Source organism: Caretta caretta, chromosome 5 (assembly GCF_965140235.1).
Source record: "Caretta caretta isolate rCarCar2 chromosome 5, rCarCar1.hap1, whole genome shotgun sequence".
In the NCBI taxonomy this organism is placed as follows: domain Eukaryota; kingdom Metazoa; phylum Chordata; order Testudines; family Cheloniidae; genus Caretta; species Caretta caretta.
The window spans coordinates 1,891,866-1,907,555 of NC_134210.1; the positions used below are offsets into that span (position 1 = coordinate 1,891,866).

Genomic DNA, 15,690 nt, shown 5'->3' on the forward strand with positions numbered 1-15,690 from the left:
CTGGGCCATCGGGTGGGGAGCGGCCGCCTAAAGCCGGAACCAGCCAAGGTGGAGGTGATCAGAGACTGGCCCGCTCCCCACACCAAAAAGCAGGTCCAAGCCTTTATTGGGATGGCAGGATACTACCGAAGATTTGTGCCCCACTTTAGTGCCATAGCCACCCCCATCACTGAGCTATGCAAGAAGGGGAAGCCAGACAGGGTGGTCTGGACCGAGCAGTGCCAGGAGGCTTTCCGGGCGCTGAAGGAGGCTCTGGTCAGTGGCCCAGTTCTGGCAAACTCAGACTTTGACAAGCCCTTTGTGGTGTTCACCGATGCCTCTGACACGGGACTGGGGGCGGTGTTAATGCAGGAGGATGAAAAGGGGGAGAGACACCCCACCGTGTACCTGAGCAAGAAGTTGTTACCCCAGAAGCAGAACTACGTGGTCATCGAGAAGGAGTGCCTGGCCATGAAACTAGAAAGAAACTAGAGCCCTATCTCTTCGGGCGACACTTCACCGTGTACACCGACCACTCTCCCCTGACCTGGCTGCACCAGATGAAAGGAGCCAACGCCAAGCTCCTGAGATGGAGCCTGCTCCTGCAGGATTACGACATGGACGTGGTCCACGTGAAGGGAAGTGCCAACCTGATAGCGGATGCGCTGTCCCGGAGAGGGGGCCCCGAACTTCCCCAGGTCACCGGTCACAGTGACCCCGCTCAGTTCAGTCTCGAAGGGGGGAGAGATGTGAAGATGTGACACAGCAGGGAGGGGGGAGTGTTGACCTGGGAATGTGCCCTGGGGATGGGAGACCTGAGAGCCTGTCACCTGAGCCGGGAGGGGGAGGTAACACCTCTGCCCAGGAATGTGGACGGAGGCTGCAGGAGGGAACCTGCTGGGTGGGTTGAGTGGGCAGTTTGGAGGCTGGGGGGAGGAACACAGGGAACCCCAGGGCTGGGGTCTAAGCTCCCTGCTCCCCCAGAAGGACGTGATTGAGGGGTCCTGGTTGTACCCACAAGCTCTGTTGTGGACTGTGTTCCTGTTGTGCAATAAACCTTCTGTTTTACTGGCTGGCTGAGAGTCTCAGTGGATCCCAGGAAGAGGGGTGCAGGGCCCGGACTCCCCCACACTCCGTGACACCCCGGCTCCAGCCTCCGCTCTGGGCAGGCGGGTCTCGCCCTGCCCCTGTGGCCGGGCCAGCCCACCGGGGGCGGGCGCTGTCCCCGGCTTGTGTCCCCGGGGCACCGGCTGCTCCGCCCGACGCCGCCCGCAGCACCCAGCCGCCCGCGGGCCATGGCCGCCGCCTTCGCCCCCAAGCTCGGCCGCAGCCTGGCGAGCCCCGACCCGCACCACGGCGCCGGGTAAGGCGGGGGCTGCGGGGAGGATCTGCCCCGCCCGCGCTGCGCCCTGCGGAGGGGGGGGCGCTGGCGGGGGGTGTCCCGGGGGGGGCTGCAGGGAGCCGGGACCCGGCGCACTCCCGGGGGGGGGACATTGCATGGGGGGGTATCCCGAGGGGGGGGGGGGCTGTGTCACGGAGTCCCTGGGCGATGCTCTGGAACTGCTCCCCATGAAGTCAGTCAGGACTCTGGGGTAGTCGCCTTTCTGTGAGCAGCCTGTCTTCAGGACACACAGCTCACACAGCTTCCACCTTCCTGGATCTGATCTCGGAGCATTCAGCATCCTCTGCCTCTCCGTGCGCTTCCCACAGCGAGTCCGCTCAGGCGGTGCTCCTGGGGAAGCCAGAGGGTCCTGCACCCCAACTTCGCAGTCAGACGTGACTCTCAGCCAGCCAGTAAAACAGAAGGTTTATTAGACGACAGGAACATGGTCTAAAACAGAGCTTGCAGGTGCAGAGAACGGGACCCCTCAGCTGGGTCCATTCTGGGGGGCAGTGAGCCAGACAACCACGTCTGCACTTCACTCCATGTCCCAGCGAGTCCCAAACTGAAACTCCCTCCAGCCCCTCCTCCTCTGGGCTTTGTTCCTTTCCCGGGCCAGGAGGTCACCTGATTCCTTTGTTCTCCAACCCTTCAGCTCTCACCTTGCAAAGGGGGGGAAGGGCCCAGGCCATCAGTTGCCAGGAAACAGGGTGTCGGCCATTCTCTGTGTCCAGACTCCTGCACACACCTGCCCTCTAGGGCTCTGCAGTGATCATACACCCTTACTCCACCCCCTAGATACTTAAGAACTGCATAGGGGAAACTGAGGCACCCCCACACTATTCAGAGGAAACATTAAGAACAGGCCCACTTCGTCACATCTCTCCCCCCTTCGAGATCGAACTGAGCGGGGTCACTTTACCCGGTGACCTGGGGAAGTTTGAAGCCACCAATGTTCCCATGGATGCCCCAGCATCTCTCCCGTTCCTTGGTAGGAGTTACACCAGGCCCTTCCAGTTTCACGCCCTCCCTTAGGTCGGGGGTGGTCGATAGCACTAGCAGGCTGCATGTGGGAAGGTTTCTGCAGCCCATGCCCTTTGGCCACCCCAAAACCCCAGGGGGTCAAACTGGGATTGGGTTTTCTCCCAGAGCTCCAGTCTGGAGGGCTGCAATTCGGGCTCTCTTGGTTAAGGGCCCCCATCTTGACCTGGGCCACATACTGTTCACTTACAGAACTAGCATGGAGACATCCCTTTCTCCACAACCTTGTCTCCCCAACAAGCTGGCCGAACACAGCCACTTGGTTATAGGACGGTATACCTTTCTTAACAGCTTTCACTCCATCTGAGACCTTCTCAAAGCTCTCCACACTGGATCTTTCAACAGGAAAGTCAGTGGATCCATTCACAACAGAAAATTTCTGGCTGTTAGGAACTTAAACTTTCTTGATTAAATCACTTTCACACCCTTCAGTGGCAGTAAACTGCTTGCAAAGACTCCATGAGGATTCCTTTCCCAAGGGCTTTTCTATGCAACAATTCACCCCCTCCCAGAAATTCTGCTCTTACCCTCTTTACCTAGGGCTTGCTCTAGGGGAACACTTTCCTGAGCAACTACAGACTCTTTCTGGGTCTCCCTTACATCCAGAATCACCTCTGGCCCATCAGGCGGATTCCTACACAATCCCCTTTCATGCAAACTTACAGACTTCCTAGATAAAAGGTTAGAAGCATTCTCCTTCCCTTTGCCACACACAAGTTCAGGAATCTTTTCCTTCTTGCTACAGGTTTCCACACCCTCAGTAGGTTCCACAATCACATCACCTTCCTGCTCTCCTTGTGCCCTGGCTAGGATCTCACCCTGATTAGACAGAGTTGCTACACCCTTTCCAACAACACACTAGCAACAGGCAAAATACAAGCACCAGAATTGTCTGGTCTCGGGGATTTTACATAGACCCTAACTGGATGCGACCTAGTTACAGGGCCATTCTCCCGAGCAGACAGAAACTTAGGACCCTTCCCTTCCTGGGCTTTAGCTGAATCCAGAACCAGCTCTGAGACAACTGCATGACCCTCAACCATCACAGGCTGAAAGGCCCCTTCTGTCTGCTCCACAGACCAAGAAGAGCCGGACACACTTTCTCCTTTACCAGACACACAGGTTGGGATCTCATTCCCTTTGTCCCAGCACACAAGGCTGGTCACAGACAACTGCTTGGAGATCAGGGTAGCTCCCTCCATAGGCAAGTCAATACCCCTGACAGAGAGACCCATTTCCTTCACTGTCCCAATTCTCCACCCAGCTAACAGGTAAGGTCCAGGGACTCTCATCTTCCACTCTCCTCGCCTTCCCACCCTGCTGACTGGACACAGCCATCAGCTCACAAGGCTGCCTAGGCTCATCCAAACTTCCCTTACCAAGCACCTTGCCACTCCCCACAGATCCCCTGCCCTGCCTGTGTCTCCCCCCACTCAGCTGGGGTCTCAGCTCCCACTGTGCTCAGCACTGCCCTTGCTGTCCCAGTGGGGGCAGGCCACTGCTTTCCTCACTGCATCAGAGCCAGCGAGAGTCCCCAGTCTGGTGTGCAAGGGGGCAGGGAGCATCTCTCTGTCCCACCGAGTCCCAGGGGTCTGGTTACAGGCAGGCAGGTAGCCTGAGCCTAGCGGCTCCTCCCTGCTGCCAGCCAGGTCATCTGCATTTTCACTGACCATTTCCCTCTCCACCGATTGGTTCCCTGGATTCAAATTCAAACCCTCGGCAGTTACAGGAGCAGGGCCTGGATCCTGTCCCAAAGAGACACAGTCACCCCACAACAGGGTCTCGCAGCTGGTGTCCTGGGGCACCCCAACGGCCAGCCAGCCCCACCCCTCCTGGGTCTGCACAGGGATCTGGGCCATAGGCAGGGCGAGGGGCTTCGTCCCTGGGACCCTCACCCAGCTCACACAGGCCCTCAGCCTCTGAGGCTGCACCACCCAGGGTCTGACACCAGTTCTCTCTGTCCCAGGATCTCGCCACCCCAGGAATGTCTCCCCATTGACCATCCCCTTCCGCTCCCACTGGGGGTCCGAGGGGCCTGACCCCAGGGAACTCCACACAGACATATAGGTTGGGGTCAGGGGTGGGAGCCTGTCCACCTCCCCACCCATCTGGCTGATGGAGTCTGTGGCCTTGGGACCCAGCAAGGGAGCTAGACACCGGGGCTTTTCCGCAGGGTCCCCCTGGTTCAAATCTCCAGCCTGCTCAAAGGCAGTGAGGTGGGCATCCACACCCCCCCCCCTTAACTAGGGGCAGCAATTTAGTCTCGAGGTTCCCTGCGGAACTGGCCCCCCGGGATCTATCCCCACTCACCCCGGGGAGGTCCCCTCGGCCTCTCCGCCCCACCACCGCCAGTTCATCCTGCTGCCGCTTCTGCAGCTCTTTCTCGGGCTCTCGCTGTCTCCCACGGTCCTCTTGCTCTCTCAGACTCCGCTCCAATCCCGTCCGTCTCGATCCCCCGATGGGGAACCCGATCGTGAAGACCCCCGTCTGGTCGGGGACAGGAGTCTTGGCGATGCCTGGCTCCCGCTCCAGCTGCTCCCAGATCCTGCTATAGCCCCAGTTGGGGTCAGGAATCTGTTCCTTAGAGCGGTCATCCTCCTCCAGCTGCACGATTAACTCTGCTTTGGTGAACTTTCCAACGCTCAACCCTCTCTTTCTGCACAGGGTTACAATGTCCTTCTTAAGGAGACGGTGACAGGCCATCACTCCGCTCCTCCCAAGTTGTTGTGGACTCACAGGCCCGCTCCCCACGGTTTCCAGGGAGAACCCCTAGTGTGCCAGCCCTTCTCGAGGTCACCACCTCTTTGCCAGGGTCGAGCTGCAGACTCCTCCGCCCCTTGGACTGCTCGCTGCAGTCCCCAGGGGAACCCTGTTACTGCACAATCCTTCTCGCTGGTCACACACTCCCAGGGGTTAACCGCCCCCCGAAACCGCTCCTCTCTGAGCCTTCAGCAGGCCTGGTCCTCGGCAATCCCCCTTCGTGTTACTGCTCCCCAGTCACTTACTGCAGGAAGCACCATCCACGGGGTGCAGTACATCCCACCGCTGCCACCAGTTGTCACGGAGTCCCTGGGCGATGCTCTGGAACTGCTCCCCATGAAGTCAGTCAGGACTCTGGGGTAGTCGCCTTTCTGTGAGCAGCCTGTCTTCAGGACACACAGCTCACACAGCTTCCACCTTCCTGGATCTGATCTCGGAGCATTCAGCATCCTCTGCCTCTCCGTGCGCTTCCCACAGCGAGTCCGCTCAGGCGGTGCTCCTGGGGAAGCCAGAGGGTCCTGCACCCCAACTTCGCAGTCAGACGTGACTCTCAGCCAGCCAGTAAAACAGAAGGTTTATTAGACGACAGGAACATGGTCTAAAACAGAGCTTGCAGGTGCAGAGAACGGGACCCCTCAGCTGGGTCCATTCTGGGGGGCAGTGAGCCAGACAACCACGTCTGCACTTCACTCCATGTCCCAGCGAGTCCCAAACTGAAACTCCCTCCAGCCCCTCCTCCTCTGGGCTTTGTTCCTTTCCCGGGCCAGGTGGTCACCTGATTCCTTTGTTCTCCAACCCTTCAGCTCTCACCTTGCAAAGGGGGGGAAGGGCCCAGGCCATCAGTTGCCAGGAAACAGGGTGTCGGCCATTCTCTGTGTCCAGACTCCTGCACACACCTGCCCTCTAGGGCTCTGCAGTGATCATACACCCTTACTCCACCCCCTAGATACTTAAGAACTGCATAGGGGAAACTGAGGCACCCCCACACTATTCAGAGGAAACATTAAGAACAGGCCCACTTCGTCACAGGCTGCAGGGAGCCGGGACCCGGCGCACTCCCGGGGGGGGGACATTGTATGGGGGGGTATCCCGAGGGGGGGGGGGCTGCAGGGAGCCGGGACCCGGCGCACTCCCGGGGGGGGGACATTGCATGGGGGGGTATCCCGAGGGGGGGGGCTGCAGGGAGCCGGGACCCGGCGCACTCCCGGGGGGGGGACATTGCATGGGGGGGGGTGTCCCGGGGGGGGGGGCTGCAGGGAGCCGGGACCCGGCGCACTCCCGGGGGGGGGACATTGCATGGGGGGGGGTGTCCCGGGGGGGGGCTGCAGGGAGCCGGGACCCGGCGCACTCCCGGGGGGGGGGACATTGCATGGGGGGGGTATCCCGGAGGGGGGGGGGGGGGGGCTACAGGGAGCCGGGACCCGGCGCGCCCCGCGATTGGTGCCTGCCCGGCTCAGCCCCGGCGCTGTGTGCGGGGGTTGCCATGGCAACAGGACGCCGAGCCCGGCTGGCCGGAGCGGGAGCGAGAAGCCTCGAGCAGCAGGAGCGGGAGGGGCGAGCAAGGGGGGGAGGGAAGGGGCAGGAGCGGGAGGGGAGGGGGGAGCAGAGGAGAGTGGGGGGAGTGGGGGGCAGGGGGAGCAGAGCGGGTGGGAAGGGGCAGGAGGGGGAGCAGAGCAGAGTGGGGGGGCAGAAGGGGGGGCAGGGGAAGCAGAGCGGGTGGGAAGGGGAGGGAGGGGGAGCAGAGCAGAGTGGGGGGGAGGGGCGGGGGGAGCAGAGTGGGTGGGAAGTGACAGGAGGGGGAGTGGAGCAGAGTGGGGGAGGGGAGGGGGGAGCAGAGTGGGTGGGAAGGGACAGGAGGGGGAGTGGAGCAGAGTGGGGGGGAGGGGCGGGGGGAGCAGAGTGGGTGGGAAGGGACAGGAGGGGGAGTGGAGCAGAGTGGGGGGGAGGGGCGGAGGGAGCAGAGCGGGTGGGAAGGGGCGGGAGGGGCAGCAGAGCAGAGTGGGGGGCAGAAGGGGGAGGGCAGGGGAAGCAGAGCGGGTGGGAAGGGACAGGAGGGGGAGTGGAGCAGAGTGGGGGGAGCGGGGGGCAGGGGGAGCAGAGCGGGTGGGAAGGGGCGGGAGGGGCAGCAGAGCAGAGTGGGGGGCAGAAGGGGGAGGGCAGGGGAAGCAGAGCGGGTGGGAAGGGGCGGGAGGGGGAGTGGAGCAGAGTGGGGGGAGCGGGGGACAGGGGGAGCAGAGCGGGTGGGAAGGGACAGGAGGGGGAGCGGAGCAGAGTGGGGGGGAGGGGCGGGGGGAGCAGAGTGGGTGGGAAGGGACAGGAGGGGGAGTGGAGCAGAGTGGGGGGAGCGGGGGACAGGGGAAGCAGAGCGGGTGGGAAGGGGCGGGAGGGGGAGCGGAGCAGAGTGGGGGGAGCGGGGGACAGGGGGAGCAGAGCGGGTGGGAAGGGACAGGAGGGGGAGCAGAGCAGAGTGGGGGAGGGGAGGGGCAGGGGGAGCAGAGCGGGTGGGAAGCGACAGGAGGGGGAGCAGAGCAGAGTGGGGGAGGGGAGGGGCAGGGGGAGCAGAGCGGGTGGGAAGGGACAGGAGGGGGAGCAGAGCAGAGTGGGGGAGGGGAGGGGCAGGGGGAGCAGAGCGGGTGGGAAGGGACAGGAGGGGGAGCAGAGCAGAGTGGGGGAGGGGAGGGGCAGGGGGAGCAGAGCGGGTGGGAAGGGACAGGAGGGGGAGTGGAGCAGAGTGGGGGGAGGGGCGGGGGGAGCAGAGTGGGGGGGAAGAGGCAAAAGGGGGAGTGGAGCAGAGTGGGGGGTGCAGGGGGGGTTGCAGCTTTCCCCCCACGGCTCCCGCTTCCCTCCCAGGAAAGGATCGCTGTCCCAGGCAATCTCTGCCCCTGGCACACAGACCCCCCTGGCACGGAGGCACTGGGCAGGCTGCGCCCGGCCCTACCGAAACTGCGAGGGCCGCTGGCGCCTTGAGATGGGGGAGAGCCCAATACCCTGTCTGCCCCCAGGTCCAGGCCCAGCCCCGTGGCAGAAGGCAAGGGAGAGCCCCCCGTGCCCGCTGTGCCCAGCACCCCGGTCCAGCTCCCCTTTGCTCTGTCTCATGGGCATCCCCGGCCCTGAGCTGTCACGGCTGCCTCCTGCACAGCCGTAGGTGCCCCAAGCCCACCGTGGGCCGGGCTGACGGCTGCTGGGAGCCATCTGAGCTTGCAGGCCCCACTCCTGGAGCTGCATCTCCCCCGCGGGACAGGGCAGCAGCCCCAGGGCGAGTCTGGGGTCGGCTGCCCTGGGGATTTGTTCAGTGGCTCCAGGATGTTGGGGGCGGCGGTTCGCTCTGGGCCCTGCCTCAGCCCTGCTGCCTGTGCCCTTTGCAGCTCCGCCGGGTACTGCCCTCCGAACGAGAGCTGCGGGCAGCTGATCTCACCGCTCCCGACCAGCCCCGAGGTGGCCGGCTCCAGCCAGCTGATGCTGCAGCCCGCCCCTTGGCCCTGCCATGGTGCCCAGCCCGTGCAGCAGGCAGGGGAGCTGCTGGGGACGAGGCCGGCCTGCTGGGGGGCAGGAGCTCAGCCGCTGGGATGCTGCGTGATCCCAGGCTACACAGGTGGGAGACGGGGCAGCTGCCCCCCACGCTCGCTGGGCTCCATGGCCGGCTGTAGGGGGGTGGGGGCCTGGGAGCCATGCTGGCCACTGCTCCCGCCTTTCCTAGGGACTCCATCCATGCCACAAGCTGCCCCCCCGCCCCCGCCCCCGCCCAGGAGACCATGCTGGGCACCAGAGATCCTCCCTCAATCGCAACCGGGCTCCTCTTGGGGACTCAGTGCGGCACATGACCCAGCGGGCTCTGTCCAAGGGCCTCTGCTCACACCTGGTGCCGGTGCCCCTCCCCGTCCAGGGCCACGGGAGGGGTCGTGCGGGATCAGCCCAGGCCGGCCTGCTAGCCTGAGTGGGGGTCAGGGGCACGCCGTTGGCATGGGGAGCCGCAAGCAGCCCCCTCTGGTGCGTCTCTCCCTGTGCCCCGGGCTGGGCTCAGCCGACAGGAGGCGCCGCTCAGCAGAGGGGCCAGTCCTCTGTACCACGTTGCCTGCAGGATGCCCCCACCTGCCGCGCTGCCATGGTGGCACCACTAGTGGGGCAAAGCCGCCCCCTGGCAGTGCCCCACTGGCAGCATTAGCCAGGCACCCTAGGCATTTCCCCTGGTTATTGTGAAAAGGGGGGACCTGCCGTTTCCCCCCGAAGGCCCGGATTGCACTCAGAGAATTGCTTCGTAGCCACTGACACCCCGAAAATCTCCCGTACCCCCTGGGGATCCCCCCCTCCGGAGCGCCCGCTTAGTGGATTCCAGCTCTGTCTTTCAGAGTAACAGCCGTGTTAGTCTGTATTCGCAAAAAGAAAAGGAGGACTTGTGGCACCTTAGAGACTAACCAAATTATTTGAGCATGAGCTTTCGTGAGCTACATCCGATGAAGTGAGCTGTAGCTTACGAAAGCTCATGCTCAAATAAATTGGTTAGTCTCTAAGGTGCCACAAGTCCTCCTTTTCTTTTAGCTCTGTCTTTGTGCCTCTCCCTCGGGTTGGTCTCAGTGCCCAGCATGACACAGCTGGGCTCTGCAAGGCTGGGCCCGGGGAACGCCCCTCCAGCTGGCATCACCCCCTTACCCCCTGCCTCGGCCCTCAGGACTCCCCCACCCCTGAGCCCTCCAGCTCTCCCCTGCCCTATTTCCCCTGCCCTCCCACACGCAGCAGGGCTCTGGGGCTACTAACCTGCCTCTCATCTCGCCTGCATCTCCGGGCACTGGGGCCGCCCTGCTCCCAGGATTCATTCCCAGGGCCCAGAATCTCTTCGCCAAGACCTACTCCGAGATCTGCAAGGAGGCCAGGAGTGACTTTGCCAGGCAGCAGCTGAGAGCCGCAGGCCAGGAGCAGGAGCTGCAGAAGGCAGGGCGGCTGCCCCAGGGCACCAAGGGCAAAGTGAGTCACCAGAGCGACTTGGCATCTTGCTGCTGCCCCCCTGGAGCCTGCCCCTGCTGCCTGCCCCCAGGGGCCACAGCACATCACCCGCCACACCAGGAACTGCCCCCTGCCCCCGGGGCACCCACGGCCCCTCACCTGCCACACCAGGAACTGCCCCCTGCCCCCGGGGCACCCACGGCCCGTCACCCGCCACACCAGGAACTGCCCCCTGCCCCTGGGGCACCCACGGCCCCTCACCCGCCACACCAGGAACTGCCCCCTGCCCCCGGGGCACCCACGGCCCCTCACCCGCCACACCAGGAACTGCCCCTGCCCCCGGGGCACCCACGCCTGTCACCTGCCACACCAGGAACTGCCCCCTGCCCCCAGGGGCCACAGCACTTCTCCTGCCAAGCCGGCAGCATGCTGGGGGGTGTGTGCCCTGCCTGCTACAGTGTCCCCAGGGTCTGAGAATGCAGGTGTGTGGGGCACTGAGCAAGGAGCAGCCTGGGCAGGGAGCTTGGCCACCATCAATCCTGCGGCCCCAGCTGGGCGCCTCGCGAGGCCACACGGGCTAGCAGAGCTCGGCGCTCTGGGGGCGAGGCCCTCTGGCTCACGGGGCAGCTTGGGGGATGTTACTGATTGGCTCTGTCCCCTTCCCCCCAGCAACAGAGACACCCCTTCCCCACCGACAGACACGCTGGGCTGCTCTGCTGGGAGCGACTGTCGGCACGCACAGCCCCGGACAGGCCCACTCCCCCTGCACCTACTCCACACAGCCCCAGACAGCCCCATGCCCCTTCACCCCCCCTGCACCTACCCCATGGACCCTCTGCACCTACCCCATGCACAGCCCCAGACAGGCCCACTCCCCCTGCACCTACCCCATGGACCCTGCACCTACCCCACACAGCCCCAGACAGACCCACTCCCCCTGCACCTACCCCATGGACCCTCTGCACCTACTCCACAGCCCCAGACAGACCCACTCCCCCTGCACCTACCCCATGGACCCTCTGCACCTACCCCATGCACAGCCCCAGACAGGCCCACTCCCCCGCACCCCCCTGCACCTACCCCATGGACCCTCTGCACCTACCCCATGCACAGCCCCAGACAGGCCCACTCCCCCTGCACCTACCCCATGGACCCTGCACCTACCCCACACAGCCCCAGACAGGCCCACCGCTCTGCACCTACCCCACGCACAGCCCAGGAGAGTCCCACGCCCCTGCACCCCCCCCCTGCACCTACCCCTTGGGCCCTCTGCACCTCCCCCATGTACAGCCCCGGACAGGGCAATAGGGCCAGCCCTGACTGCCAGGGGAGAGCGCCCCCTACTGACCCCCCCCATGCTGCTCCCTGCAGCACCTGGGGTTTCCTTGGACGTCTGCCTGCCAAGAGCGGCCCTGCTTAGCCTGTGGGCTCTGCTGCGCTCAGCCCGATGGGTTTGGCTTATTTAGCTGCTCCTGTTCTTACACCAGTGTCTGCTCCAGCCTGGGGTGGCACAGGGAGCTCTCTGGCCGGTTCCTCTAACAGCGAGAGCATTGCCCCGTGACGTGTGCCCGGCCCACCCAGCTTAGGCAGCGCTCCCTGACCCGTCCCCCCACGGGGACCCCTGTGTGATGACCCCCATTCTGCACCCCCAGCTTCTCACCACCAAGTACAGGACTCCGGGCCTGGCAGCAGCCCCGTACGGATTGCCCTTTGCCTTCCAACCACAGGGCTCCCCCTACTCCATGGAGGACAACAACCCCCACAAGTGCTTCATCTCGGGTGAGCCTGCAGGGCTGGGGCTGGGCATGTGGGCTGGGATTCGGGGAGCAGAAGGGAGGGAGTGTGTTGGGGGGGGGGTCCTGGGAGCCCCCCTCTTCATCCTTTAATCCAGAGTCCTGCAAGGACCAACCATCCTACCAGCCAAGGACCTGCCTCTGCGACGCCAGTCACACCCAGGGTCTGGCAGAGAGCTCTGGGGCCCCCATAGTGCTAGGGGGCTGGAGGGGGTGACTTGGGGCCCCGAGTTGGGGTGCTGGTGTGGTGGGAACGTACTGTCCCTGCAGGGGCCCTGGCACGACCCACACGGTCTGCCCCCCAGCTGCTTCGTTGGCTGCTGGGTCTGGAAGAGCCAGTCCGCTGTGGGGAGGCTGTGGTGGGGCTGGGCTCATTTCCAGGCATCAGGGCTCAGGTTAGCCTCCTGTGACCTGAGCAGGCTTCACCGGCTTTGTGCCCCGCGCCCGCTTCCTGATCGGGGCAGGCTACCCGCTGACCACCCACCGTGCCCTGGTGGAGTTTGGCCAGAACAGAGGGAGCAGGCCTGAGGCCGGGAAAGGCAGCACGGTCCTTCCTCCGCTGCTGAAGTCGTACCCCACGGACATGGGGCTGCTGCCCCACTATGCAGGCTACGTCCCAGGTGAGCGGTGCGGCCCCGGGAAAGGACCCAGGGCAGCCGGCTAGGAAGGGACAAAGTAGCCAGCACGACGGGCATTCCCTGCGGAAAAGTGGGCACCCGCGGCTGGCTCCTGCAATGCCAATGGAAGGAAAGACCAGGAAGGACTCACAGCAGATCCCACAAACCCCCTTAATTTGGACCCCCAAACTCTCCACGGCTCCATCCCGGCCCACAGCCCCATCCCATCTCACTGTACTGCCAGACAAGCCCAGCATCGGCACCTGCAGCCCAGTGTGCGGGAAAGACCATCACTGGTGGACGGTCGCTGCAGATCAACCCCCCGCGCGCCCCACTCAGCACCGGCTCACGGGGTCCATGGGGTAGGTGATTAATACAGCCTTGGTCATAGCCCTCAGCTACGATGCAGCGAGCCCTAGACACCACCAGGTGGGGACAGTGGGCCAGGATACTGGTCAGAGTTAAGGGGCTTTGGGGACCTGATTGAATTTCCAGACGTTGACATTTGCCGGTTAACGCTGCCCATGGCTCTGCCTCTGCAGGGCTGACCATTTGCCTTGCCAGAGTCATGGTGGGCTCCTAACACAGCATCCCTGGCACACGGAGAGCTGCCATCAGCCTGATCTGGAGCTTACTGTGCGAGCAGTTAAACCCAGGGGGCAGCCTCCCAGCTGGCAGGTCCTGCACCCCTCCCGCAGGGCTTCTCCGTTGCTGCTGAGTCCAAGAGAGCGGCGGTTGCAGGCAGTGGCTCATACAGCCCATGGGGGGCAGCGCCAGGCTGGGGCAGGGGCTTTATGCAGACTAAAGGCCCCAAGTGACGGGGTGCCCAGTCCTGCCAATGGGCGATGGCTCCCCCGCCGGGTAGGTGTTTTGTGCTGTCCAGCGCACGTTGGGCCTTCCGTAGCTGCAGCCCCAGGGACCGGGCTGCATCTGCCCCAGGTGGGCTCCTCTCACGGGCTCCTTCTCATTGCCCGCAGGCTACAAGTTCCAGTTTGGCCACACCTACGGCCAGCTTACCCACAACGCCCTGGGGCTGAGCACCCTGGAGAAGCAGATGGCCGACTAGCAGCGGGGCTGGGCCAGTTCCTTCCCGGAGCTGTTTGGAGCCTGCCCCGCCGTGTACAGGAGCAATAAAGAGAAGGAGCCACAAACTCTATTGCCCTTCCATGTTGCCCGGCTGCGCTGCAAACCGTCGGCGGCGACGTGCCGGGTGGGGTGTTTAAATCAGTGCTCCTGCTCCGCAGCCCTGGCTGAATCTTTCCCACCCAACACGGGCAGCCTCCCCGCCAGGGAGTGCCACCAGCCCCGAGGTGTGATGCTGCACGGCCCACGGGCTGGTGCCAAGGCGGGGGCACTGCCAACAGAGCACGAGGGCTAGCATTGCCCCGAGCCGAGGGCAGCTCTGCCCCTCCGGGCTGCAGGGCCAAGCCCGACTGGGCCCAAAGCCAGCCCACTGGGCCCGAGGCCCGGAACAGTGCTCTGGGGCAGGGGGCGACACCAGGGGGCGGGTGCTGGGGTGAGCTGGGTCAGCACCTTTTTTATTAATATGCCTCATAAATAAAGAAATAAATAAAGTCGGCCCCGCCCCTCCGGGAATGGCCACAGCACACAGGGCGCAGCGGCCGCGAGCGATGTACAAGCAGGTGGGAACCTGGCGAGACGCGGGCCCCTGGCCCCGGGGCAGCCAGCCCGGGCCTCACGCTGCCCAGACACCAGCACCATCCTGGCAACAAATACCGGCATGGCCTCACACTAATACTGCCTGGCACTGCCCACGTGCCCGCCCTGGGAATGGGGTGAGCACGGCAGGACAAGGGTTAACTGACAGTGGCGCCTCCTGCTAGGGGCCCAGGCCCTGCTCTCCCGCCCCCAAGGCACGGCTGGGAACTCAGCCGCAGGCAGGGCCCTGCCTGACTCATACAGCCTGCCCCTTGCGGAGACAAGAGCCCGTAGCCAGGCCCTGGCCATGCTGGGAGTGCCCCCAACCGCCCCTGCTGCGGGCACTGCCCCCCCCCACCTGCTGGGAATGGCCTTGTCCCCATGGCTGGAGCAGCAGATGGGGGGTGGGGGGGGCATGCACCCCGCAGTGCTGTGTCTGCACGGGGCTGGAACTAACCCGCTGGGGGCTCACCCCCCCCCAACACTGAATGGCCTTGGCCTAGACGCAGGCGGCCCCGTGGCGTGGCCGTGCCAGGCCGCTGGCTGGGACCCGGGGCTGGCGACGGGCTGGGTACAATGCATGCTGCGGTACTCGCACAGTCCGCGCCCGGGGCCGCCCTCGAGCCAGGCTCCGCAGCTGAGCTGCCGTGTGTCCCCCCTGGGCCCCGCCACACAATACAGCCCCCCTGTATGGCCCTGAGCATGTCACATGGGCCACAGCCGTGCGCTGATCGGGCCCCGGCCGAGAGCCCCTGCTCCCGAGCAAAAGGGGCCTGAGCTCGGCAATGCCGCCTGACGCCACAAGGGGGCGGCCTGCAGAGCAGATGGTTCTGGGCCAGCTGGTTCTGACGGGGCGGAGCAGTGCATGCTGGGGGCTGTAGTCTCCTGCGGCCAGCCTCTGCCCAGTCCGGGAGCCGGGAGCCCGCACGCCCCCAGCCCATCAGGGTCCTTGGCTGGGCAGCCCCTGCTGCAGAGCGACGCCGCCTGGAGTCCTGCTACATAGGGGGCCAGGGCATGCGGGGCTGGAGATGAGCGGGGTGACGGGCGAGTCCCTGGGGGGGCTGCATGCACGGTGGTGCCTGGCGCGGGGTCCCCCGGGGCGCAGCAGCCGTGGCAGGTGCCTGGGGCGGGCGAGGCGCCCCCAGGGTCACGGGATGTCCGGCAGGGCGGGCACGGTACGGACTAGCGAGAAGCGGCGTCTGTCCCCACTGTGGTCCTGGGCGCGGCGTCCCGGCCCCGTCAGTAGTCCTCGTCCGCCGGGTGGGTGACGTACATGATGGGCACCAGCCCGCTCTGCGAGCCCAGCCCACACTGCAGCCAGTCGCTGTCCACCTTGGCCAGCACGCGCAGGACGGCCCCTTTGGTGAAGCTCAGCTGGCCCGCCTCGGTGGCAATGTGATGGCAAAGCGCTTTCACCTCGCTGCGGGGAGAGCGGAGGGGAGGCGCGTGACGCATGGGAGGGCTGGCGCTGCTCGCAGGACGGGCGCCCTCCGCTCTGCCCCTTGGGGAGCAGGCGCCGTGC

At 64.8% G+C, this 15,690-nt stretch overlaps 2 protein-coding genes across 6 annotated transcripts in view; one reads left to right on the plus strand and one right to left on the minus strand.

Moving 5' to 3' along the window:
* The first annotated feature begins 1,208 nt into the window (after positions 1 to 1,208).
* Positions 1,209 to 13,660, plus strand: CIMIP2B (ciliary microtubule inner protein 2B). 2 transcript variants are annotated; one of them, XM_048850267.2, is made up of 6 exons: positions 1,209 to 1,342; positions 8,527 to 8,753; positions 9,966 to 10,120; positions 11,752 to 11,878; positions 12,727 to 12,871; positions 13,487 to 13,660. In XM_048850267.2, exons 1-6 carry the CDS (start codon positions 1,275 to 1,277, stop codon positions 13,641 to 13,643), a joined length of 879 nt encoding a protein of 292 aa, XP_048706224.2. In that variant the 5' UTR covers positions 1,209 to 1,274; the 3' UTR covers positions 13,644 to 13,660. The 2 variants fall into 2 exon arrangements, with proteins under 2 accessions (XP_048706224.2, XP_048706225.2); XM_048850268.2 differs by lacking the exon at positions 12,727 to 12,871 and adding an exon at positions 12,312 to 12,512 and having other exon boundaries at positions 1,219 to 1,342.
* A 361-nt stretch (positions 13,661 to 14,021) lies between these two features.
* The window catches only part of RUSC2 (RUN and SH3 domain containing 2), an 83,512-nt gene continuing 81,843 nt past the window's right edge, over positions 14,022 to 15,690 (minus strand). For all 4 annotated transcript variants that reach the window (XM_075128318.1, XM_048850219.2, XM_048850220.2 and 1 more), the window contains one exon: positions 14,022 to 15,588. In XM_075128318.1, the coding sequence (XP_074984419.1) occupies positions 15,408 to 15,588 (181 nt within the window). In that variant the 3' untranslated portion in view covers positions 14,022 to 15,407. The remainder of the gene's footprint in view (positions 15,589 to 15,690) is intronic.

Bases quoted from the DNA above. Each gene is read 5' to 3' on its own strand.
- CIMIP2B (XM_048850267.2), top strand. From the start codon at position 1,275: ATGGCCGCCGCCTTCGCCCCCAAGCTCGGCCGCAGCCTGGCGAGCCCC. The intron at 8,754-9,965 runs GTGGGAGACGGG...CCCTGCTCCCAG, and splicing joins CGTGATCCCAGGCTACACAG to GATTCATTCCCAGGGCCCAG. The intron at 12,872-13,486 runs GTAGGTGATTAA...CATTGCCCGCAG, and splicing joins CGGCTCACGGGGTCCATGGG to GCTACAAGTTCCAGTTTGGC.